This window comes from Diabrotica virgifera, chromosome 4 (assembly GCF_917563875.1).
Source record: "Diabrotica virgifera virgifera chromosome 4, PGI_DIABVI_V3a".
Lineage (NCBI taxonomy): Eukaryota > Metazoa > Arthropoda > Insecta > Coleoptera > Chrysomelidae > Diabrotica > Diabrotica virgifera.
In genome coordinates this window covers 239,690,523-239,718,180 of record NC_065446.1, presented here as the reverse complement: position 1 = coordinate 239,718,180, position 27,658 = coordinate 239,690,523, and the positions used below count along the sequence as shown (strand labels likewise).

The 27,658-nt window shown below is 31.8% G+C and overlaps 1 protein-coding gene across 4 annotated transcripts in view; it reads left to right on the top strand.

Moving 5' to 3' along the window:
- Positions 1–27,658, top strand: part of LOC114327208 (scavenger receptor class B member 1) — a 633,383-nt gene that overhangs the window by 589,457 nt on the left and 16,268 nt on the right. For all 4 annotated transcript variants that reach the window (XM_028275754.2, XM_028275763.2, XM_028275773.2 and 1 more), the window contains 2 exons: positions 11,997–12,200; positions 15,609–15,864. In XM_028275754.2, the coding sequence (XP_028131555.1) occupies positions 11,997–12,200; positions 15,609–15,864 (460 nt within the window). The remainder of the gene's footprint in view (positions 1–11,996; positions 12,201–15,608; positions 15,865–27,658) is intronic.

Sequence of the window (27,658 nt, the reverse complement as noted above, 5' to 3'; positions counted from 1 at the left end):
CATTGGGACGTCACAAGCCTCCTTTAAATTGTCATTTTCTTCCGAAATAGAAACGTCAACTCTGCTTTGTTTTCGTTTGACGCAACTAAACGTCAACATAAAATTGAAATGTCAGATAAACAAATTTTATTTATTTATGTTAATGTAATCTTAAATTACACTATTTTCAAGGAAAACTGTTTTTCTGTGGATGCTATACAATGTGCAACTTCTCTCACTACTTACATACATTCAAAACGAACAATTTCTTAGGGTGTGAGAAAAGTCGGCCATTGCAGTGAGAAATATTTTTTCTCACGGGTTCCATACGTAGAATCGCGGTTTCCATGGTAACATGCACAATACAAACACAAATATATTTGTCAAATAAAATGTGTCAAATCAAAACTTACGAGGAATTACCTTTGAAAACTGTTCAAATATAACTGGTAACTATAATTTTAAATAAATAAAAGTGTATAAATATTAAGAATATTAAATACCTACATATGTATATAATATGTATTTTATTTCAATTTTGGCATATAATCTACATAATAGCACCTAAATTATTTAATTTTGAAGATTGAACTCTTGAAAAAAACGCATCCATAGAAAAAGTACAGTGTACAACACGTGAGAAAACGACATATTTCTCCCTCGCTTGATTTGCGGCACTCGCCTCGTACCTCGGCTCGTGCCAACAAACTTCTGCGCTCGTGAGAAATATGTCTTTTTCTCTCTTGTTGTACAATATACTATTATTTTGTATTTATTTATTTTTACTAGATATCAAATCTATATTATACGAGGTATGTCAAAAAATATGAAGTTCGATCAAGATTAAAGTGTCTTTATTTTTCACAATATTGAAAAGTGTTTTTATAAAAAGTTGTTTGGAGTTAAAAACTATGTTCTAATATTCAATTACTTGTATATCCTTCTAAAGATAAAAAAAATATTTGAACATTTTTCTCAAATTACGAATACCAATATCATTTTCATTCATAACTCTTTTATTATTAATTTTACGAAGAAAAGTTATTCTTCATAAAAAGATCTGCATGGTCTAAAATCTAAGATGCAATCATCATATATCAAATTTTATCAATTTATTCGAGGTATGTCAAAAAATATAAATTTCGCTCGAGAGTAGAGTACCTTTATAGTTCACAATATTTAAATTAGGATATAATTGCATATTAAAACATAGCATTTAATACTAAACAACTTTTCATAATAGAAATTTTCCATATTATGAATTTAAATACGTAAATAAACAAAGTTTTCGTTATGATAATGCTCGCATTTTCAGCTTGTTTTAGTATGTTACAGCCTTATTATTTAAGAAAATCGATGTAATATTATTATTGCTAGACAGGTAAAGGTCATTTTATACCGGGTGTAACAATGATAGGGTGTTTTTTTCTTAAACGTACCCAACTTTTTTATTATCCAACATAAGCAAATGAGTCAAAAAAGAAAATGTTAATAAAGCCTAAGCCAGCAATTGAATTTTAATACTCCACAGGGTGTTCCGAACTTTAAAAAAAAAGCACAGTATGATTGTTACACCCGGTATAAAATTACCTTTACCTGTATAGCAACAATAATATTACATCGATTTTCTTAAATAATAAGGCTATAACATACTAAAAAAATCACTCAAATCGGACAACAGGTTTAGGAAATTCCACGTGTACAATTATTCAGCAAGTGAGTCGATTATTTTACTCTCAAGTGTAGATAATTTTTTTATCTTTTTTTAGTACATTTTGATAGCATCAGATTTCTACTTTCATTTGGCATACGCAGATGTGCCCTATATTCATTATTTTCTGTCTTATGTTATTGCAAAATAAAGGTCTCTGGGATAAACAATTAGAATAACTCTTAAACTAATTAATGGATCGATCTCAAATTTTGAGGGTTTGTTAAGTACCTACTCCAATACCCAATTTTGGATGAAACACTAAAGTTCTAAGGTAGTTTTAGTAAAAGTTATTAGCAATTAACGATTTTCACTTATTTTGCAGTTTGCGTAGCAACAAATTAACTTTTTAACTTTCAAAAATCGGCATTTTGTAATTTTATGTCAACTATTTAGCTTTTGAATGGAGTGAAAAAAAATCGAAAAAATCGCGATTTTTGCACTAAATTGTTAATAATTAAAAACGGACGCGAACTCTAGGCAGGAAACAGTTAGGATTTCTTCCTATAGGTCTACAGCATGATACTGTGACAAGAAGATAAATCAACGCGCATGATGGTCTTGTATCCCTATCGTTCACTGTGACGTAAACCAGAGACAACTTTCCTTGCGCCAAGTTGAATTCTTTATTTGTGTTCATGTTCATTCGTGTTAATAAAATAGTTATCTCTCACGTATTGCTTCAAAACGTATTGAATGAGATATTTGTTTATTCGTTTATGTAGTAAAAACTTTTATATTATATAGTTATATAAATTTTGTGGTGAAAACGTTCAGTTTACTGTGTTAATATCACCTAATTTGCTTATCGAACGCAAGTTGCTCTCGGCTATCTGTACCTACTTTATAAAGAAGACTAATTTTTGTTTCCCATGTATTGTGCAGTAGTGGGTTGTTTGAACAATAACAATAAAAAAAAGTAAAACTTTTTCGAAGTGTCGTTTTTTCGTGTTTCCTAGAGGCAAACACATATGTAAAGTGTGGGTCTCCAAGTGTTTTCAGCGTTACCCACTCGAATCCAGTTTTAGAGTTACTTAATAATACAGAAAAACTAGATTTAAATATTGCTCACAAAATAAATAAAGACTTTTTGACTCACATTGTCAAAGGTGCTCAACGCCAAAAGGTTAAATTTCCACTAAATTATTTTCACATACAGTTTCTTGAGCCATTTCTAGATTAGGAATTTTAGGTTTATATAAAAATAAAAACAACAATTGGCTTGAGTGCTCTGACTTCTTCAAAACTGTTAATGATTGGTTTGATATTTTTAACTCCAGAGTATCTCACAGTGACTCTAGAAATCATATGAAAGCGTATGGGTTGGCTTTGAGGGAACAAAATGAAATTTTAAATAAAATGGAGCAGAAAATATTATCTGTAAGAAAGATGGGATCTAAATCTTTCAATCTACTTCCATTTCAGCGAGGTATAATAATATCAATAAGATCTTTAAAACAACTTTTTGTTGACTTAAAAAGGACTTTGATATAAAATATATATTATCTTACAATCTTAATCAGGACCCTCTAGTAGGACTATTTTCAATTATAAGAGCAGTTGGTGTTCTACATGATCATCCAACTGCTATGGAATTTAAGTATAGATTAAGAAACTATATAATGGGTAGAAATGATAAAATTATTTCAGAATATGCAAACGTAAATGATGTATCAGAGTCTGCGAATGTTACTATTACCAATTGTGAAATTGTCACTGAAGAGACGTTTTCCTCACTAAACCTGCCTAGTGGTGATACAGAAATTGATCACGAAAGTTTAGTTGGTAGTGAAGGAGATTTTATTAGTCCGAAAATAAAAGACCTGGAATGGGATGGATTGAAGAATTTAGCCGGCTTCATTGCATTTAAGTTAAAAAAAAGAAAAACTTGGATATATTCCGGATGCTAACGATAAATCGTTTACTTGGGTAAGCCACGTTTCTGAGGGTGGTTTACTAAAACCAACCCTGGAATTTGTAACTAAATGTAGTGAACTGGAACATATTTTTTGTACTTATAATCGCAGTACATTAAAAATTAGTAAACATTATCTGAAAAACCTATTAGAAGCCGCAAAACAAGTAAATCTCAGTGACGACGTAAAATTACTTTTTTTAGATGTAAAATGCATTTTAAAATAAGGATGCTAAATAAAAATATTAAAGATAAATACAATATCCGCAAGAGAAAAATCATAAAAATTGTCAGATAATATCATAAATAAATAAATAAATAATAAACAATATTCATAAAGTCTGAAGTATGACACGCTTTTCGTTTATTTTTCAAATTATTTACGTTTTATCGGCTTTGTATAATATTTAATTTATGTCTTATACCTTTATTTATTTTGTTTGTAATGTACACAATCAAATCGTAGATTCATATATTTCTATAATTAATTTTACAAATTAATTATGCATTTTCAAACCACGTATTCACATAAAGTAACTAGTTATGAAGTCTTAGTGCAACATATGGCATCAAGGGCCACTCACCGTTAACAGTTCAAGTTTCAAGTTATTCATTTATAGTAATGAAACAGCGTTGCCATATGATTCATCGTCAAAATAAGCTACAGACAAGTTCCCTGGTTTAGTCTCGCAGTGACGTCATGCGCCAGTCGATTGAATTTAGAATTGCAAGTGTGCATATCTTCCTGTCATAGTATCATGGGTCTACAGTAACTAAAAAGTAGTCGGTTATCTGAATCTTTGAGTGTCCCGAACATGGTCTATTTCTAGCTTATTACCCTGGAGTAGACAGTTTTGTTCGACGAGCAAGTCTGTTCGACCGGAAATGACGAACAAGAGTTGCACAGTTGCACACACACTTTAGTTTTGTTAGTATCTGTGTAGAGAGGGCCAAACCAGACTGACCACTCTGCAGCGCTACTCTGTGGATCCACAGAGTGGCTCAGTGGCGTGCTGGCCATATAAATGAATCGGTGCAATCACCGAGAGGCCGCGGCCTCTTGAGGCCGGTCAAATAAGTTTTTTTCACAAAAAATTTAGATGTAACAAAATTTTTTTAAATTTATAATTAAATGATATTAACAAAACAATTCAAAAATATTAAAATTTTTTTAATCGTAAAAACAGTTTAAGTAAATGAATAAGACTTCATGATTGTTACAGATAATATTTATTTTCATACATAGATCACTAACCAAAAATGAGGTGCAACAAGAAATTCAATATTTAAACACTAGAAAAGCTCTTGAGCTGGATAAAATAACACCCAGTTTGATAAAGAAACTACCAGATAAAGCAATCACACTGATAACTCATCATCTTCAATGCCATTCTACGCTCAAACTACTGGCCAAAGCTCTTTAAAACGGCTGAAATAATATTAATCCCAAAAACAGGAAAAAATCTAAACGAGGTTTCATCATATAAGCCAGTAAGCCTACTAACAATCGTATCCAAAATACTTGAAAGACTACTGTTACAAAAACTGAACTCAGACCCCAACACGGAGGAATAGATATCCAACCACCAATTTGGCTTTCGAAAAAAAACATTTAACGATACAGCAGGCTCATATAATAGTACACACGATAAATTCTGCAATGGAAAGCAAACAGTACTGCACGTGCACAGCTGCCTTTCTAGATGTTAGTCAAGCCTTTGACAAGGTTTGGTACACAGGCCTGATTTTCAAAATCAAGAAATATCTTCCCATCACCTAGCTGAAACTGTTAAAATCCTATCTAAATAGGAGAGAATTCCGAACAAGAGTGAATGAAAGTTATTCCAATAATGTTCCTATTAAATCTGGTATCCCACAATGCATTGTTCTTGGACCAAATGTATACCTGCTATACACAGAAGATCTACCTTACAATAATGAAACAATCACTGGTACATTTGCAGATGATGCTGTCATCCTTGCAGCCAATGAAAATACAATTATAGCGTCTAACATTCAACAGGTACAACTGAATGAAATCGAGACATGGTCAAACAAGTGGAAAATTAAAATTAATGAAACAAAATCAGTCCAATTGACTTTTACCTTGAGAAGAGACCAGTGTCCCCCAGTTTTACTTAATAATATCCAACTTCTTTAATCCTCCGCACCAAATACCTAGGAATACATCTTGACTCAAAACTCAATTGGAAAGAACATATTTTTAAGGACCGAAAACAAGTGATGAAAGTGATGACCTAAGAATGAAAGATCTAAACTGGCTAGTAGGTAGGAAATCGAAAATGACCCTAGAAAATAAAGTTTTTGTCTACAAAGCTGTCATAAAACCTATCTGGACGTACGGAATCTAACTTTGGGGATGTGTACGAGCAAGTTAAATACAGCCATAATTCAAAGAAGAATCGAAAATACTGCGAATGATAACTTATGCACCTTGGTGTGTGCTTCATGAAGATGTAAGACTCCCGTTCATACAGGATGTGATCACTAAATACAAGCATCATGAAGGACCGGAATCACACAGTAACCCCCCTACTTCAACCTCTATTAGAACATCATGGCAATGACAATAGGGACTCAAAAAATCTGGCCAGCTGAGCGGGCCTTACACGGTCTGCGGGCCATCTAGTACTCAAAGTTTGTCATTAAATATAATCATATATTATGATACAACAAAAATCAGTCCATAACTTATTGTGACCTTGTGACGCATCATGTCTGGTTAGCACAGAAATATTTGCATGAACCACAGAGAACAGGTTGGACATAACATTAAATCGATAAATGAGTATAGAATATTAAAAATCAATTCAAATTCAAGAAGCTGTTTCAATACGATCAAGTTACAAAAAAAATAATACAAAATTCTGATAGTAAAAGGTAAAATAAGAATGGGAGGCCGCTTTTCTATAAAATCACCGGGCCGCTTGAAAAGTTCCAGCACGCCACTGGAGTGGCTGAAACAGGCGATTTTCTAACGCCGGCGACTACGCTGCAAAGTGGATCGTTTGGTAGGTTGCGGCGTTTAATGTAATGGGTGAGAAAAAACAGTAAGTTTGTTCAAATGATTGAAAACTTGCCGGCTAATATTTTTTTTAAGTGTGTTCGTCAAAATCAGTGTTTGTAATGTCCATAGTTTTAAATATTTTATAAAATTTCAACAAATAAACTCCATAAATGGAATTAAGAAGAACCAGACAAAAACAGATACAGTCGAACCCGCTCATTGGAATAGCCTTGGTGCCAAGCAAAAGTATTCGTATAACCGGGTTATTCTAATAACAGATCATTGGTTGTTAGTAGAAACGTTTCGGGACCTCATATTTCTATTCCTTAAACCGGGATATTCCTATAACAGGTATTCTAATAAGCGGGTTCGACTGTATATCACAGAAAGAAGCACATAAAATCAACCAGTGCATCTGGTATCCTACAGGCGTAAAATAGTTTGATATTACAACCTGACAACTGAGTGAAAGATAACCCCCTTTTAACTGATATCTTAACGTTTTGCTTTCAACAACAAACAACAAAATCTTTTTTGACCTAGGATGGGACCCCACTATTTAACATAAATAAACAAACAAGATTGTGAGTATTTGTTTTGTTCAGTTCAAATACATCCAATGTATAATAAAATGTAAATATAAAAAATAGAGAAAACATTGCTTAAATTTATTCTTTTCGATAGGGCTACCTACTTTAAAATCAGGAACAAATAATTCAAAGATGGCGTCCCACGCTTTTCCTTTTAATGCCCTATAAATATGCCCTCGGGTTATTGTATCCCATATAACCGGTCTGTTTTGCACTTCAATCAAAAACCGTTCCGAATCGAAATTAATTTTAGGTGCTCACCCTATAAACTCTCGTAAACATCTGTGGCAGCTACAAAAGTGGTCCGTCTGAATGGGTTTTGCCACTAGTGGACGCTAGTGATGTTGATTATAGTTACTTTCGAGTATTCGTTACAAATCGTTACTTTTGTATAAAGTAATCATTTATAGTATTCGTTACTTTGATTACTATGATTACTTTTGTATTTGAGTACCGGTAATCATATCGAGAATCGTATTTCTCAGCAGGTAGGTATTTTGTATAGGTATTCAGATATAATAACGACCTTCACGAAGTACGTAGTACCTATTCAGAGTAATCAAAGTAATCAAAGTAGATACAATAGTCGTTAGTCGCTCTGTTACGATTGGTACGAAGTAATCAGGGTAATCAAAGTAGATATAATAGTCGTTACTCGCTCTGATACGATTCGTACGAAGTAACGAAGTAATCAGAGTAATCAAAGTAATCAAAGTAGATACAATAGTCGTTACTCGCTCTAATACGATTGGTATGAAGTAACGAAGTAATCAGAGTAATCAAACTAGATACAATAGTCGTTACTAGCTCTGATAAGATTGGTACGAAGTAACGAAGTAGGTAATCAGAGTAATCAAAGTAACGATTTGCCTCTCTGTATAGTAATCGTTACTTTCGGTATTCGTAAGTAACGAGTACTTTGTAACGAATAGTTACTTTTTCAACATCACTAGTGGACGCCACTAGCAGTGAGGTTCGGCGACTGTGGCTGGCCACAGTCGCTCGTCTGGGGTGCAACGTCCACTTCACATAAGAACCCACATCCAATCATCGGAAGCTGCTTTGTGGATCCACAGAGTAGGTAGCACTGCAGAGTGGTCCGTCTGGTTTGGCTCTAACGGCGGCGTTTGCCATAGAATCCAACATCGTCGTCTTCTTGGGTATTATTTACATTGCCATAAGAATCATAGTCATTCTCTTCATTTAATACACTCGAACGTGTGGTTTTGTTGTCCTTCAAAAGTGACAGATCATCATAATACCACAGATTTAGTACATATAATATGTCATCACTTCCAGCGCCACTATGTTTTATGCCTGGTTGCACCAACAGATCTTAAGCTCCAGCTTAGCTAAGCTCTACTTATAGATAGGGCCTCCTTGAGTATCACTTACGTTGCACCATAATTTTAGATTCTTACCTTATTATCAATTATTATATTATGGTATTCTTATTGTAATATATTATAATTTATATTAATTCTTATGATATTCTTGACTTAAGCTTAAGATCTGTTGGTGCAACCGGGCATTAAATCTATTAACTTTTTCTAATTTTCTTCTGTAGCCTGCTCTAATGCCTGGTTGCACCAACAGATCTTAAGCTCCAGTTTAGATGAGCTCAATTTATACTTTACTACTATGGCCAGACTAACATCTAATACCGTTAATCATCGCATTATTTGCATTAGAAATAATATGTAAAATAATGTGATAATTAAAGGCATTAGACGATAGTGTGGCACCAGCATAAGTAATTACATTTATATTTAAGCTTAAGGTACGTCTTAAGCTTAATATATGTTGGTGCAACCAGGCATTAATGAATAAATATTTTTCTTTATTGTTTCTTTTGTTGCATCAGCATACACTACTTTTAACTTTGCCAATAGACTTTCTTAGGTCGATATCTGTACTCGCGACTTTAAGGTGATACAGTAGCGATCAACAGGTAGCAAAAACGTGTTCCAAGATTTCGGCTGTAATTTTGAATATTTTTTCGAGATATTTGGCACACGTATTCGTAATATAATAAAGAATGGCGGTACAGAGCCCAATTTGAAAAATATATTAATATGTAGAAATTAAAATACAGTAATTAAATACAATATTAAAAAAACGAGCTTGTACCGCCATTAAGAAGAACAAAAAAATACACTTTCTTCAAATAAACTTTTTTATCCGATGCCTAGATTTTGTGTCATAGTACTAAAATTTTTTATTTCATTAGTAGTTCCAAAATGACACAAAATCTAGGCATCGGATAAAAAAGTTTATTTGAACAAAGTGTATTTTTTTGTTCTTCTTAATGGCGGTACAAGCTCGTTTTTTTAATATTGTATTTAATTACAGAGTAATTTCCAAATATTATTATATTTTTCAAATTGGGCTCTGTACCGCCATTCTTCATTACATTACGAATACGTGTGCCAAATATCTCGAAAAAATATTCAAAATTACAGCCGCAATCTTGGAACGCGTTTTAGCTACCTGTTGATCGCTACTGTTTCCTCTTAATCTTTTATACATATAGACCAGGACTAATCTGTAAAAAAAACGTGTATTTTGGATGTGAGACGTGGCATTCGGATTTTTGCAGATAAAGTTAGGTGACACCTTCAGTAATAATAATTGACTTATGCTCCTTCTCAAATATGCCAGGAACATTAATAAAAAAATTAAAATAATTAAAAATTTCGAAAAACATCGATTTTTTTCTGCTTTCTTTGCTTATAACTTTAAAACGGTTCGTTTTGGAACAAAGTCGTAGAGAAATAAAATAAAGATAATTGAATTTTGTATGATATACGACTGGGCAAAAATGTCTTAAGGTATTACCTTTTCTGCAATATAGAACTAAATATAGCAAATATATTTTCTGCAATATAGAACTTTCTTAACCACTTTGGTGGCACTTAGAACCTTAGTAATTCGCTTAAAAAATTCTTATAACTTACTTAAATGGTCTACCAAATTTCATTAAAATCGACCTAATAGATTTTGCATCAAAAAAAATTTGCAATATAAATGGTTTTAAAAAAGTTCAAATTTTTTAAAATCTTTCTGAACAAAAAGCAGACCATTTAGAAGTTGGCTATTTTTTTACATATAAAGAGGTGCTCTACCTATCTAATACACTTTACAGAATTAAAATCGGATTATTTAAGGGGCCTCAGCAATGTTTTAAAATTATAAACAATTTTTTGGCTTATAAACAAATAGCCTTGTTTAATAATAAAAAAATTAATTTTTAGCAATGCAAATAATTAAAACCGGTATAATTTAACTTATCCTGTCAAATGCTGTCAGCAGAATTGCTATTTTATTTTTTAATCAAAGTTATTCTCGTTCAAAATTTCCAATTTTTCGATTTTTTTAATGTTCCACCGCGTTCATCTCGAAAACTATGCATCCTACGAAAAAACTTGTAAGAACATTTTTTGCTTAGAATTACCAAGAAATACAAAAAAATGTTTTATTTTGCGAAAAATCGATGTTATGTAATTCCTCAAGTTCTTTGTTTATAACAATCTTATCGACATCCGGATCAACTGTTATCCAAAAAATTCGTGTTCTACGGGTCAAAATACATAAAAAAAACTTGGGTAAGTCCATCTAAATATAGGAGCCCTTAGCACCCCTCCTGGACACAGCACGAATTTGTTTATAAGCCAAAAAATTGTTTATAACTTTAAAATTTAATCTTCTTGATATAAATTTAATCTTTTTGATATAGTAGTCATGTTGTGACTGGTTGATTGACATAAAGTCCATGCCATAAAAAAAACTTTAAAACATTCCTGAGGCTGCTTAAATAATCCGATTTCAATTCTGTAACGTGCATTAGATAGGTGGAGTGCTTCTTTATATGTAAAAAAATTGACAAATCTTTTTATGTTCTAGTTTTTGTTGTGCAAGATTTTAAAAAATTTTAATTTTTTAAAAAAAGTTTAGATTGCAAAATTATTACTGCAAAATCTAGTAAGTCAATTTTAATGAAATTTGATGGACGGTTTTAGCACATTACAAAAATTTTCTAAGCGAATTAGGAAGGTTCCAAGTGTAACCTAAGTGATGGAAAAACATTGAATAAGGACAGGCTTGTTTTGCCTCCTTATTTTATATTTATTGCTATTTTGCAGCAAGGGTGTTAAATTAGGACATTTTTAACCAATCGTATCTGATAGAAAATTTAATTGTCTTTGTTTTATTCCTATACGACTTTGTTCCAAAATGAATCGTTTTAAAGTTATAAGCAAAGAAAGTAGAAAAAAAAACGAAATTTTTTGAAATTTTTAAATCTTTTATTTTTTTATTAATGTTCCGGGCATATTTGAGAAGGAGCATAAGTCAATTATTATTGTTGAAGTTATCACCTAACTTTATCCGCAAAAATCTGAATGCCACCTCTCACATCCACCTAAAAACAGATCCTTCCTGGTCTAATACGGAAAACTACGATGCAGTTCATTCAATTCTAATAAAGACATTCTATTCACCTAGCAAAGATCCGCCATATTGAAACATTTCGTCGAGAAATAGACTTTTAACCCGGGAAGCATCGCGTTCTTTTCTGTCACTGAGTTCTGTAATTTAATGAGGAGTTAATTCCTCATAAAGCTACTTAAATTGAATGTTTTTTCTACTTCCTGAAAAAAGTTGATTTGTGGGTTACAACCTTTTACCTTTCAACCGTCGATATGTATATTGTTAATAATATATTCTTGTTTTTTTTTTTCTACTAAATTTACATTGTTTTCTTTTTAATTTTAGACTTTATCGACAATGTCCAACAACCTAGGCTACTTTGTCCAGAAAGGCATATCAGTGATGTTAAGCATTGGTAGTTACAAACCTTTTATCAGTATTACGGCAGATGAACTAGTGTTTGGATACGACGACAAGTTGGTTTCTCTGGCTCATCAGTTTTATCCGAAGTACAAACGACCGGCGGAGAAAATGGGATTGTTAATTAACGTAAGTCCTAATGAACATTTTAAATATATATCTCAAAATACTGGCTGGGTAAAGATCATACATCCGAAGATATACGAATCCGACGGAGAGTGCGACAGGGTTACGTCTTATCACCGCTATTCTTCTTCTTGGTGTGCCTATCCGTGACGAATGTTGGCGATCATCATGGCAATCTTTACTTTATCTGCAGCAACGCAGAAAAGCTGCTCAGATGTTGTGTTGAACCAGATTCTGAGGTCCTTTAACCAGGATGTTCTTCTTCTTCCTGGACCTCGGTTTCCAAATATTGTCCCTTGCAGGATGGCTTGTAGAAGGGCATATCTGGATTTGTTTCGCATAATATGTCCAAATTATTCCAACTTTCGAGATTTTATGGTGGTTAGTACCGCTCGTTTCTTCCCCATTCTTCTTAGGACCTCCTCATTTGTGACCCGATCAGTCTGTAGGATTGTAAGAATTCTCTGATATAGCAACATCAAAAATGCTTCCAATCACTGCTATTATTTAATCTGTATTCGGAGTATACAGTGATGAGCGCGCTAATAACCGGCAAAATAGTTCAAAAGATGGAAAACGTATTAAGTTGTGAGATAAAAAGAAATGCAACTAGTCGAGCTGGGAAATTTAGCGATATTAACCTAAAAATTTACATTATAATATTTGTTTCCCATCTTTAGACGTATTGGACGAGTTTGGCAACTGCCACTGTCACAGTGACAGTTTTAGTTGATACGCTCATCTGGTACGTGTAAAGGTGGGAAACAATCAATATAATGTGAATTTATATGTTAATATCGCTAAATCTCGCAGCTCGACTAGTTTCATTTCTTTTTATCTCACAACTTAATACGTTTTCCATCTTTTGCGCTAATTTGCCGGTTATTAGCACGCTCATCACTGTATATTCAGAGAAACGTTGCACGAGGTCCAAGACGGAATCAAGATTAATGAAACCACCATAGACATCAGGTACGGTGATGATATCTTCCTTACAGCAGTTAACACACAAGAACTACAAAATATAATAAATGAGGAAGTTCATCATACCAAATTGTTCTTATAAAAATAGCAAAAGACAATCTTTAATCTTTCACACAAACAATCATGTCTGGTTGATTACGAGAAAGAGTTTGATCAAGTACAGTACGTTAAGATGATGCAAATACTAAAAGAATCCTTTACTGGAATCAAACTGCAAACCTCAGAGTTGACAGTGAACCCATAGAATATTAGTATGGTATAACTAGACCCAAACCCAGACATCTAAAGTGAAAGTTATCCTCCAACACCAAATTGTTCTATATGGTCCACATAATGTCCAGAAAAAAGTCACACTATTTTGAGCGTCGGGTTTGGGGGAGAGGAGGGAGAAATCGGTAAATTCGTAGTTTTTAAAGTTTTTCGTCAATATTTCTACAACTATGCAGTTTAGCATGAACAACCTTTTATACAAAAATGTTCAACAGTAAATTTGAAATAAAAAAGGTCCTATGCATAATCCTTCTAAAATGAACGGTTCAAAAGTTACGGAGGTAGTATAGTATAACTGGTCCAAAAAAAGGTCTAACCCAAACATCCAACGTAAAAGTTTTCCTCTAACACCAAACTGTTCTGCATGGTCCACATAATGTTAAGAAAAAAGTCACACCATTTTGAGCGTCGTGTTTGAGGGGGAGAGGGGGGAGAAATCGGTATATTCGTAGTTTTTTACGTTTTTCGTCAATATTTCTAAAACTATGCAGTTTAGCATGAACAACCTTCTATACAAAAATGTTCAACAGTAAATTTGAAATAAAAAAGGTCCTATGCATAATCCTTCTAAAATGAATGGTTCCAAAGTTACGGAGGTAGTATAGTATAATTGGTCCAGAAAAAGGCCTAACCCAGACATCCAAAGTAAAAGTTTTCCTTCAACACCTAATTGTTCTATATGGTCCATATATTGTTCAGTAAAAAGTTACACCACTTTGATCGTCGGGTTTGGGGGGCGGTGGGGGAGAAGGCGGTAAATTAGTAGTTTTTTTAGTTTTTCGTCAATATTTCTACAACTATGCTTTAGCGTAAACAACGTTCTATATAAAAATATTCTACATAAAATTTAAAACAAAAAAGGTCGTATACATAATTATTATAAAATCAACGTTTCTAGAGTTACGGAAGATGAAAGTGGAGGTCTTCGATACTTTTTATATTTTTTGGGCAATTTATAATATTATTACTGATGAAAAAAAAAATTTCTTTAACAAGAAATTTTCTTTTCTTGCGTTTTGTAAATAAAATTTGCTATTTCAGTGGCTGATGGTATGTTAGTAATAAGCCCTTGAAGAAACGTCAACCTTACCACCCAAAATCATCATCAATTGTCCAAAAAATATAAAAAGTATCGAAAACCTCCACTTTTCACCCCCTGTAACTCTAGAACCGTTGATTGTATAACAATTATGTATCGGATGTTTTTTGTTTTAAATTTCATGTAGAATATTTTTGTATAGAACATTGTTTACGCTAAAGCATAGTTTTAGAAATATTGACGAAAAACGTAAAGAAACTACTAATTTACCGACTTCTTCCCCATCTCCCCCCAAACCGGACGCTCAAAATTGTGTAACATTTTACTGAACAATATGTGGACTATATAGAACAATTTGGTGTTGAAGGAAAACTTTTACTTTGGATGTCTGGGTTAGGCCTTTTTTGGACCAATTATCCAATACTACCTCCGTAACTTTGGAACTGTTCATTTTAGTAGAATTATGCATAGAGCCTTTTTTATGTCAAATTTAATGTAGAACAATTTTTTATAGAAGGTTGTTTATGCTAAACCGCATAGTTTTAGAAATATTGACGAAAAACCTAAAAAACTACGAATTTACAGATTTCTCCCTTCCCCCCAAACCCGTCGCTCAAAATGGTGTGATTTTTTTCTAAACATTGTGTGGATCATATAGAACAATTTGGTGTTAAAGGATAACTTTCACTTTGGATGTCTGGGTTATGTCATCTTTTGGATCAATTATACTATACTATTTCGGAGGACCTCCTCATTTCTGACTCAATCAGTCTACGGGATTTTAAGTATTCTCCGATATGGCCACATCTCAAATATTTTATGCACATATTTTCGTTCAAGGTCCAACATTATGTAGACCATATACAAGAATTTGGTGTTAGAGGATAACTTTCACTTTGGATGTCTGGGTTTGGGTCTAACTATACCATACTAAAAAATGAAGAAGAACCGAGATGTACTGACCACCAAGATAAGCGGTGGTCTCACCACTCTCGGAGATTTTAGAGCCAGGATGTTCTTCCTCGGCTTTAACCTCTCCTTCCGGAGATATTGCCCTGTATTATGAAGTGCAAAATATGTAATATGTAGGTATGTAGTAATTTATATTTTATTTTTAGCGTAACGGTACTCTGCCAGAAGTTCACAATATTTATACGGGTTCAACAGGAATGCACGAATTTGGAATCATCGATAAACTCAATGGAAAAGATAGTCTAACGTACTGGGAAGACGCTCCTTGTAACGATTTGCGATCCAGTGAGGGATCTTTCTTCCCACCGAGACATTATACCAACGAAGATCTTGTTTACCTTTACGACAAAGACATCTGCCGAACTCTTCCTTTGAAGTACAGAAAAGCTGTGTCCAAGCATGGTAAGTAGTAAAACTATACTAAAATCACAACAAAGATCACTAGAAATAAACAAACCAAGACACGTTAAGTTCTCCTTGTAACTAGGGATGGTGGTTTTTGACAAAACACCGGTTTTCGGTTATACCGTTTTTTTTTGCTTACGGTTTAACCTGGCGGTTATAACCGGCCAAAAAAACCGGTTTTCGGTCTTTTTAATCCAATAGGTTACAAAGTTACATTTACAATACAGGTTTTTGGAAAAACCGGTTTTCGGTTTTTTTAATCCAATAGGTTACAAAGTTACATTTACAATACACTTTAGTTTGCGATACTCCATTCGACTCGATATCAATATGATCAAAGTTAGTACTATCGAAAGAACATGTATTACTTTTAACACGTTTGTATATTTGTAGAATAGGTACATTTTAACTCATTTAATAATTCCTGTATGAGTGTATCGTTTTGAAAACGTAGCGAAATTCTTGAAGTTTCGTATTCGTAATCAGTAATTCGATATTCATAGTCAGAGCATTATTTTTGGTAATCAGAAAAAGTCATTCACCCACTTTCAATGTCAAGAGTTAAGTGTGAAAAATAGATGATGTTTGCGTCTAATTCAACCAGATCACTTCTTATGTAAATATTATTGAAATATTATGATTACAAATACCTTTTCAAGGAAATATTATAATAAAACTTAATAATTGTTTCTGGCTGATATGAGATTGCACTTTCAGTTTGCTGCTGTATTTTATAAAATAAAATAAAATTTGAATTATGGTTTTGTTTGGAATAATTACTTGAGAATAATAATTAGGATTGGGATCCGAAATAATACCTAACCGAATCCTAATCACCGTAAAAACCTAATAACCGGTTTTTACTTTAAAAAGAAAAAACCGGTTATAACCGGGACAAAAAAACAACCGGTAAAACCGGTTATTGCGAAGTAAAAAAACCGGTAGGTTTTTCCCATCCCTACTTGTAACATTCAACGTGTCTTGGTTTGTTTTTTTTTTTCTAGTGCATCTTTGTTGTGATTTTAGTATAAATTATATGTGTGGTCGGCGGACAAAAGCAGATAAGTAAATTTTTGAGAATTTTTTTTATTTATTAAAATCATCTAAAAAAATTATCTACCGCTGGAATAAAACAGACAAGTCAAATGGTGTGCCTGTGGTTCCATATCAAATAGTGATTTTTTTCATACTTACAATTTTATTCATTTTACAGATGAACTCAACCAATCAAGTCCTTTTATTTGGTTTAGATCGGCGCGCGGCGTACCAAAACATTTGACTTAACTGATTAGGTACATTTGTAGATTTATCTAGTTATAAGTAAAGTTATAAGTGAAATGCTCACTAAAACTGACTCATGACGGAGTCATAAAAAAAGAAATATGTTTAAATGATTCATTTAATATAATTTGGGAATTGATTACATTATGTTTCTCACTTTCTTATCTCTTTCAATGTTTTGGTTAACAATATACAGTGTATAATGTGTAGCAAGCACGTTTCATGAAAATATTCATTAAAAGCTAAATACTTACATTAATACATACACAAAATCAATATATAGATATTATGTTTGAAAGTAACGACTTAAAAATGAAATTTTTAACAGGGCAGGGCAGGGGAAACTATGTGTAGAAGTCTCAACAAAAACACTTTTAGAGGAAGTAAAGTGATATTTTTTATTGAAGTTATACTTCTTTACGCGCGCTATGAGGGTGAATTTTTATATGTTAAAACCTACGATCCCGGCGCATGCGCATTATAACTTTGTTCTGATTGGATGTTCAAATGACATGTCAAAAATTATCCAATATGGCAGCTGTAGCGCAGCTGTGGTTTGGACGGTTGACGGTTTGGTTATGTATGGTTTTTGCGTTTTAAAATTTGTGGGAAGAGAAACAACAAAGGTTAGTTAATAGTTTTACTGCCTTTTTAAATAGTTTTCATATTATATTTTTGAAGTTGTACTTCAAAATGTTTTAATTTATGTATGTATCAGTCCAGAAAAGGTGTGGAAAGAATATATTAGTGTTTTTAAATATATTTTTCTACAAACTTGTTAAAAATGCAATTTTTAGGACTCCGTCGGAGCGTTAAAAATGCTACTTTAAGGCACTAGTGCTTTAAAAATTTTAAGGCACTGCAGTTAAAAGTGAATTGTCAATTGTGAAACGTCAAAATATTTATATTTCATTTATTAACATTAATATTAATAATACAACTTGCGCAATTTGAAAAACGTGGTTTAAAAGGCTTTTTATTATAATTTTGTGTCTTTGGACTTGTCTTCCTTGAGCGTAAAATGATAAAACATATATTTTTATATTGCACTTGTCACCGTGATGTATAATTATGTATATCTGAAAGGTAAGTTGCATGCGGCTTGATGGCCTTGTTGGTAGAGCATTGGACCAGAGATAAAAAAATCGCGTGATTGCGGGTTCAAATCCCGGACGATTCATATTTTTTTATTTTTTTTTTTAATATTTGGCATTGTTACGTTTTGGTTCATTTTTGGTAATTATTGTTAATTTTTTGTATTGTAACTGTTAAGTAGGTATATTTATTTCGTTGAAATTATATTATAATATAAGTATAACTTCTTACGTGCGTACAAAGTACACACACATTCTTTTTTTAATAAGTGTAGATATGCTTTTTATTGTACATTTAATGTAATTTTATTGTACTCAAAGATACTAGTATCCTATCCAAATTTATTCATAGGAATTTAAAAAGCTTAACCTTGGATTTAAAAATCAAAAACTTGATACATGTTTTTTTTAGATACCTGCAATAAATTTATTCTGCAATTAGAAATTTGTACAAATGACCAGAATAAAAAGAATGTGTGTGTACTTTGTACAGACGTAAGAAGTTATACTTCTATTATAATATAATTTCAACGAAATAAATATACCTACTTAACAGTTACAATACAAAAAATTAACAATAATTACCAAAAATGAACCAAAACTTAACAATGCCAAATATTAAAAAAAAAAAGAAAAAAATATGAATCGTCCGGGATTTGAACCCGCAATCTCGCGATTTTCTGATCTCTGGTCTAATGCTCTACCAACAAGGCCATCAAGCCGTATGCACTTACCTTTCAGATATACATAATTATAAATCACGGTGACAAGTGAAATATAAAAATAGATGTTTTATTATTTTACGCTCAAGGAAGACAAATCCAAAGAGACAAAATTATAATAAAAAACCTTTTAAACCACCTTTTTTAAATTGCGCAAGTTGTATTATTAATATTAACGTTAATAAATGAAATATAAATATTTTGACGTTTCACAATTTGACAATTCACTTTTAACTGCAGTGCCTTAAAAATTTGAAAGCACTAATGCCTTAAAGTAGCATTTTTAACGCTCCTATGGAGTCCTAAAAATTGCATTTCTAACACGTTTGTAGAAAAATATATTTAAAAACACTAATATATTCTTTCCACACCTTTTCTGGACTGATACATACATAAATTAAAACATTTTGAAGTATAAGTTCAAAAATATAATATGAAAACTATTTAAAAAGGCAGTATAACTATTAACTAACCTTTGTTGCTTCTCTTCCCACAAATTTTAAAACGCAACAACCATACATAAACAAACCGTCAACCGTCCAAACCACAATTGCGCTACAGCTGCCATATTGGATAATTTTTGACATGTCATTTGAACATCCAATCAGAACAAAGTTATAATGCGCATGCGCCGGGATCGTAGGTTTTAACATATAAAAATTCACCCTCCTATCGCGCGTAACGAAGTATAACTTCAAAAACTCTTTGCTAAACAACCTCATATCAAAAAGTGTATTATATAGGGTCCATTATGAATAATACAAGGTGAAATTTTGAAATTATTTATAAATTTTGTCAAGACATTAAATACAAAACCCAATAGATTTAATACTTAGTTTAGAAAATTGATGCCTTTATTTAGTTAATTTAAAATATATACCATTATTTAAAGCAAATAAATTATTAATTTTAAAAAATGTTATGTAGGTATTTAATATACTGCCGAAAATTACACATTATTTTAAGATTTCACCTTGTATTATTCATAATAGGTAGGTATACACTCTTTTGATATGAGGTTGTTTAGCAGATTCTAAAAATATGAAAATATATAGGGTGATTCATTAAAACTAAAGATCATGGACTATGCTGTACTTGCGTGAATCACTCTGTATATTTTAATTTATGTTTGAAAAGCGTCCATTAGAATTTAAAAGTTGATGTGTCCCAGTATTTTTTATAATTTTTTAAAATAAATACACAAACAATTTTATTCCATAAGTGGTTTCCATACTCTTTAATTTCAAAAGTTCACCCTGTATTATTTATAAAACACCCTACATAATATAGTTTGTTGAAATCATATTGTTAAGCAGCTTTTAAAAATATAAGAATATACAAGGTGTTCCATTAAAAATAAAGCTTATGGTCTCTGTTAGACTTGCAAGGATCACCCTGTACATTTAAGTTTATGTTTAGAAAGTGAACATTTTTATTTAAAAATCGACGGTTTTAGCATTTTTATAATTTTTTGAAACAAGGGCAGAAATAATTTTATTCCATAAGTGCCTTCCACCCTATATATCCATGTTCTTCAAAAAGTAGTTTAAAATTAACATAAAAGTTCTTAAAACAATTCAAATTTTCATATACAAAACTTCTAAATTTTAATTTTAATGGGATGAATGATATTGCTTTTGTTTCTTCCTTGAATGTTATAAAAAAAGCACGTAATTTTCGTGCAACCCCTAAGTGATCTAAGTATACATATTATTCACTAATTCACTTACCACCAGAAAAATGTCATGGAAACCAGATCAAAATGTCTGATCAAAGTTTATTCACTACAATCACAGCTACAATAAAGTTATTAATTACTAATATCAAACCAAACACCAATTACACTTTTCGAAAACTACTCATCATCGAAGAAATTATTTCCCTATCCAAAAAGTCTTTCTAACACGAAATTTAACAATTTCATTATATTAAGGACGCGTGTAGGTACTAAGGTCTAATAATTGCTGAAAACTAACGACACTCTGTGCTAACGAGTCTGTCTAGTTTTTATTGGCATAAAACTATTGCAAGCAACGTTGCAGTGATAAAACACCAAATTATGATAATGGTAGAAAGATGAAAAAAACCTGAAGAAAGAATTTCGGGTTTTTTCATTACTTGGATTGGATCCTTTAAGTTGTTTTACTGCAATAATTTTGAAACAATAGGTACTTAGTTATTGTTGAATTCTTTCTGTGGAAATATTTTATTTAAGCACAATAATTACAATTTGAAATTTAGTTTTACCAGTTATTTGAAATTTAGTGGATGTGTTATAGTCCAGGGTAATAAGGTTTTATCCATGACACTCTAGCAGCCAGGGTACTGAAGCGTTTTTTCGACAGGTAATACCTATAAGAGCAAATTGTAACTATTTTCTGCGTAGGATCTGGCGGCCATTTTTATTTATAAACAATTAAGTGTCAAAAAATGGCATTTTTCCCCTTTTTTCAAATCAATGAAAAACAGTGAAACTTATGGTTTTTTTAGTACAAATATCTTTAAGATTATGGAAAAATCTTTAAAATGACGTATTACAAAGTTTGATATACTCATTTATTGTTCATATAATTGCAGAAAAAGGTCGGAATTGCAAAAAATATTAATTTCGCAATATCTATTGTAAAAATTAGTGTACAGCTTTGAAATTTTTGTCATATAAGGGTTCTTTGGTGCTTAATATGTGATAAAAATTTCAAAGCGATTTATTCAATTGTTTAAATTTTATTTAAATTGTTTATCCCAAAGAGCATTTTTTTTGCAATAACATAAGTCAGAAAAAAATGACGTTAGAACCATTCTACAGGTGTCAAATGAAAGAGCATGAGCTATGTTTTCAACTTGGTTTAAAAAAGCGAATAAAAAATGCATTTATTAGTAATAAATAATTATGCAAAAGTATCGTAAATCTTTCCTTACAAACTTTTTATTTTGTTATATAAGAAATTATATATATTTATTACAATTTTTTATCAATTATGATATAAATAACATTACTTGGTAGTTGTGCACTTAAAACAGGGTAAAAAAGTTAATTTTTTTGGAAAAAGTTATCCAAAAAGTTTATAAGGAAAGATTTACGGTACTTTTGCATAATTATTTATTGCTAATAAATGCATTTTTATTCCCTTTTTTTTAAACAATTTGAAAATATAGTTCACGCTCTTCCATTTGACACCTGTGGAATGGTTCTAACGTCATTTTTTTCTGACTTATGTTATTGCAAAAAAAAATGCTCTCTGGGATAAACAATTCGAATAAAATTTAAACAATTGAATAAATCGCTTTGAAATTTTTATCACATATTAAGCACCAAAGAACCCTCATTTGACAAAAATTTCAAACCTGTACACTAATTTTTAAAACAGTTATTGCGAAAATATTTTTTTTGCAATTCCGACCTTTTTTCGCAATTATATTAACAATAAATGAGTATATCAAACTTTGTAATATGTCATTTTAAAGCTTTTTCCATAATCTCAAAGATATTTGTACTAAAAATATCATAAGTTTCACTGTTTTCCATTGATTTGAAAAAAAAAGGGAAACATGCCATTATTTGACAGTTAATTGTTTATAAATAAAAATGGCCGCCAGATCCTACGCAGGAAATAGTTACAATTTGTTCCTGTAGGTATTACCTGTAGTACCCTGGCTGCTGAAGTGTCACGAACAGGGTATATTTTTGTCTTATTACCCTGGCCTATTAGCAAATACTATGGACTGTATTTGGTGTTAGTATTCTTTGGTTTTACGTTACTTGGGATACAGACTGGGATTCGTCAGAGAACTGCGCAGAATAGGTTGCGCATTTGTCTTGACACTCGTTGTTTTAATCCAGTCACAATTTAAAAAAAAAAGTATTGTATTAGCGGTATTAGGTTTAGGTGAATAGACCAGGGCATTAGAATAAAAAACACTGGAATAAATCGATTTTTAAATATACTTACCTATTATCGACTTATAACTTCTTGCATTGTGTTCAGGATGATGTCAGGAAAAAAGTCTACAATAGAATGGATCAGATCAGCGTTTCACACAGTTTAAGAAATGCTATAATAAAGCAAGGAAATATAATTTCGAGAGGATGGTCCATTTTACGTATCTGGGGGTTATTATAGATGAGAGAGGTCAGGAAGAATGGTAACTGAATGCCAGATTGGCAAAGGGAAATAAAAAGATGGGAAGTCTAAGACCACTGATAACATCCAAATATGTATCGAGAAAAACAAGCAAAGGATATACAGGGTGTCCAGAAACTCTACCTACAAACGAAGACAGGAGATTCTTCAGATAATTTTATGATATTTTAACCCAATTCACCTTGTCCGAAAATGCTTCCTAACAGAGCTAGAGCTCTTTTAAGATAGCGTCTTGTAATTAGTTTTTCTTAAATAACTCCAGAACGCTTGTATTGAGAAAAACGAAAATTGGTATGATAAGATTGATCCCAAAGGTGACATAACCCAGACATCCAAAGTGAAAGTTCTCCTCCAACACCAAATTGTTCTATATGGTCCACATAATGTTCAGAAAAAAGTCACACCATTTTGAGCATCGGGTTTGGGGAGCAGAGGGGGGAGAAATCGGTAAATTCGTAGTTTTTTGCATTTTTCGTCAATATTTCTAAAACTATGCGGTTTAGCATGAACAACCTTTTATACAAAAATGTTCTACATTAAATTTGAAATAAAAAAGATCCGATGCATAATCCTTCTAAAATGAACGGTTCCAAAGTTACAGAGGTAGTATAGTATAATTGGTTCAAAAAAAGGCCTAACCCAGATATCAAAAATAAAAGTTTTCCTCCAACACCAAATTGTTCTATATAGTCCACATATGGTTCAGTAAAAAGTAACACCATTTTGAGCGTCCGGTTTGGGAGGGGGGGAGATGGGGGAGAATTCGGTAAATTACTAGTTTTTTTAAGGTTTCCGTCAATATTCCTAAAACTATGCTTTAGTGTAAGGAATGTTCTATAGAAAAATGTTCCACATAAAATTTAAAACAAAAAAGGTTCTATACATAATTGTTATAAAATCAACGGTACCAGAGTTACGGAGGGTGAAAAGTGGAGGTTTTCGATACTTTTTATATTTTTTGGGCAATTGATGATGATTTTGGGTGGTGAGGTTGACGTTTCTTCAAGGGCTTATCACTAACATACCATCGGCCACTAAAATGGCAAATTTGATTTATAAAACCCAATTCTGTTAAAGAAAATCAGTAGGAATTGCCCAAAAAATATAAAAAGTATCGAAAACCTCCACTTTTCACCTCCTTAACTCTGGAACCGTTGATTTTATAACAATTATGTATAGAACCTTTTTTGTTTTAAATTTTATGTAGCACAATTTTGTATAGAAAATTGTTTACGTTAAAGTATAGTTTTAGAAATATTGACTAAAAACTTAAAAAAAACTACTAATTTACCGAATTCTCCCCATCTCCCCCCCAAACCGGACGCTCAAAATGATGTAACTTTTTACTGAACAATATGTGGACCATATAGAACAATTTGGTGTTAGAGGAAAACTTTTACTTTGGATGTTTAGGTTAGGCCTTTTTTTGGACCAATTATACTATACTACCTCCGTAATTTTGAAACCGTTCATTTTAGAAGGATTATGCATAGGGCCTTTTTTATTTCAAATTTAATGTAGAATATTTTTGTATAAAAGGTTGTTTATGCTAAATCTTATGGTTTCAGAGATATTTACGAAAAACGTAAAAAACTACGAATTTACCGATTTCTCCCCCTCACCCCCCAAACCCGACGCTCAAAATGGTGTGACTTTTTTCTGAACATTATATGGACCATATAGAACAATTTGGTGTTGGAGGATAACTTTCACTTTGGACGTCTGGGTTTGGGCTTAGTTATACCATACTATCCATATATTGCAAATTTCTAGTACCGGTCATAGGCGTCCATTTTGGGTAGGGCAACAGTTATTTTATCGTATAACTTTTTTGTCTTTCATTTTTAAGCATTTTTGACTCTGGATTATTAAATTGTGACGTATTCTACTAAAAGGTACTCTTATTTTAGGTCTATAGGATACACCGTTTTCTATAAAAATCGATTTGAAATTTTTTTTTAATTTCAAAAATTAAAAAAAACTATTTAGAAATCCGAAAACTGGTATGTTTATTTATATTTCAGAGATAAATCGATTTCATTAATTGCGAATTTCTAGTACGGGTCATATGCGTCCAGTTTGGGTAGGTCAACGGTTATTTTATTGCATAACATTTTTGTCTTCCATTTTTAAGCCTTTTAGACTCGAGATTATTAAGTTATGAGGTATTCTAGTACTAAAAGTTGCTTTTGCTTTAAGTTGGTAAAATACACCGTTTTTATTTGAAAATTTTTTTTTTCGATTTGATCCGTTGTCAAAAATGCTTAAAAGTTAAAGACAAAAAAGTTATGTGATAAAATAACCGTTGCCTTATCCAAAAGGGACGCCTATGATCGGTACTAGAAATTGGCAATAGATGGAATCGATTTATCTATGGAAGATAAATATACGTACTGATTTTCGTTTTTCTAAATTGAAGCGTTCTGGAGGTATTTAAGAAAAACTAATTACAAGACGCCATCTTCAAAGAGCTCTAGCTCCCTTAGGAAGCATTTTCGAACTAGGTGAATTGAGCTAAATTGTCTTAAAATTATCTGAAGAATCTCCTGTCTCCGTTTTTCGGTAGAGTTTCTGGACACCCTGTATAAAACGGTAATAATGCCCACGTAGGGCAGTCAATGAGGGTATTTGGCTCCGAATTCCATCCTACTACATCGATTTACTTAATATTTTTACAGTAAGTAGGGAATAGCTCAAGAAACAAAGTCTACCCTATGCCGATGTGCGCTTTTATCTTGGGGGTGGTTCCCATCCCTTCTCCCCAAAAACTACTCTATAATTATTTTTTGAAAACTCAATACTTTTCGTGTTTGAAAATTTATCATTTTCATTAAAAAATTACACCTTTTAGGACGGATTTTTGCGAATACCTTAGAAACTATGCATCTAACAAAAAAACTATATAAAATATTTCTGTAAGTTATAAAAAACAAAGAGATTCGTTCCTTCATAAATATTCTAGTTAAAATACAAGGAGGGATATGGTAGGTAAGAAGAGTTTGGTTTTTTTGCTGCATGCTCAAATCGGTGCATTCAACTTGAAATAACAGAGAAACAGTCAATTTTAGGTGTATAATGATACTAATAACTTTTGTAGTGCTTGAAATGGCCTTTAAAGTGAGCAATACTAAATGTCGATTACATTCAAACTAAGCGAGATATTGTGCAAAAAAGTTGAATATTAATGTATTTTAAAAGAAATGAGAAGTATATTTAACCCCTCATCCATCAGAATTTAAATACATCGTTTTCCTTCTACAATACTTTTTATTATAGCGTTATTTATATGTTCAAAAAGTTGGACTGGTTTTAATTGAATGGTTTTTGAAAAAAAAATAAGATGAAATTATGGAGCGCATTTTTAAATTTTCCTAAAAATCTTCCTTTTTCTACATGTAACTCGAAAATGATAAGAGATACGAAAAAAAGAAACCACACAAAAATGTGGGATCTTTTCAAATAAAAATTTCCATTTTATTTCTCATTACTGTATCTCTTATCATTTTCAAGTTACAAGGAGAAAAAGAAGATTTTTAAGAAGATTTAAAAATGCGCTCTATAATTTGATATTTTTTTTTTCAAAAACCATTAATTTTAAACACGTCCACCTTTTTGAACATAGAAATAACACTATAATAAAAGGTATTGTAGAAGGAAAACGCTGCATTTACATTTTGGTGGATGGGGGTTAAAATTACTTCTCATTTTTTCTTAAAATACATTAGCTATCAATGTTGTTTGCAGCATATCTCGCTTAGTTTTAATGTAATGGACCTTTAATATAGCTCATTTTAAAGGTCCTTTCAAGCGCTACAAAAGGTATTAGTTGCATTGTACACCTAAAATCGACCGTTTCTCTATTATTTTCAAGTTGAATACACCATTTTGAGAATGTACCAAAAACAAACTATTTTCACCACTACCATATTTCTTTTTGTATTATCATTAGAAAATTTACGAAGGCAAGTGTCTTTTTGTTTTTTATAACCTACAAAAATGTTTGATGTAGTTCTTTAGTTAGATGCATGTTTAAGGTATTAGCAAAAAAACCGTTCGAAAAGGTATTATGTTTCAATGAAAATGACCAATTTTAAACCACGAATAACTCAAAAAGTATTGAGTTTTCAAAAAAATATATAGAACAGTTTTTGCTTAGAATTAGGTTATCTAGCGAATTCCGTGGTAATTTACATACGCAGCTGAGACAATGTGCCTCACAGAAAAGAAAATTAAAAAAATTAAGGATAAGAATGGAAAACGGAGAAGTGAAAAGAAGAGTGAACCATGAACTAAGAGACATAATGAAGGAAGACGATATAGTTAGGTTAATAAAAGCTCAGAGACTGAGAAGGCTGGGATATATAGAGATAAGGAAAAACGACCTACTGAATACTGATCACCAGATGGAATCCAGAAACGTAAAGACCAAGAAGAAGACCCAGCGAGAGATGGGAAGACCAGATCATGAGAGATATCAAAGTCCTGAAAGTGAGAAACTGGAGGGAACTATGCACATATCGAAATGGGTGGAAGAAAATTGTAACGAAAGCCA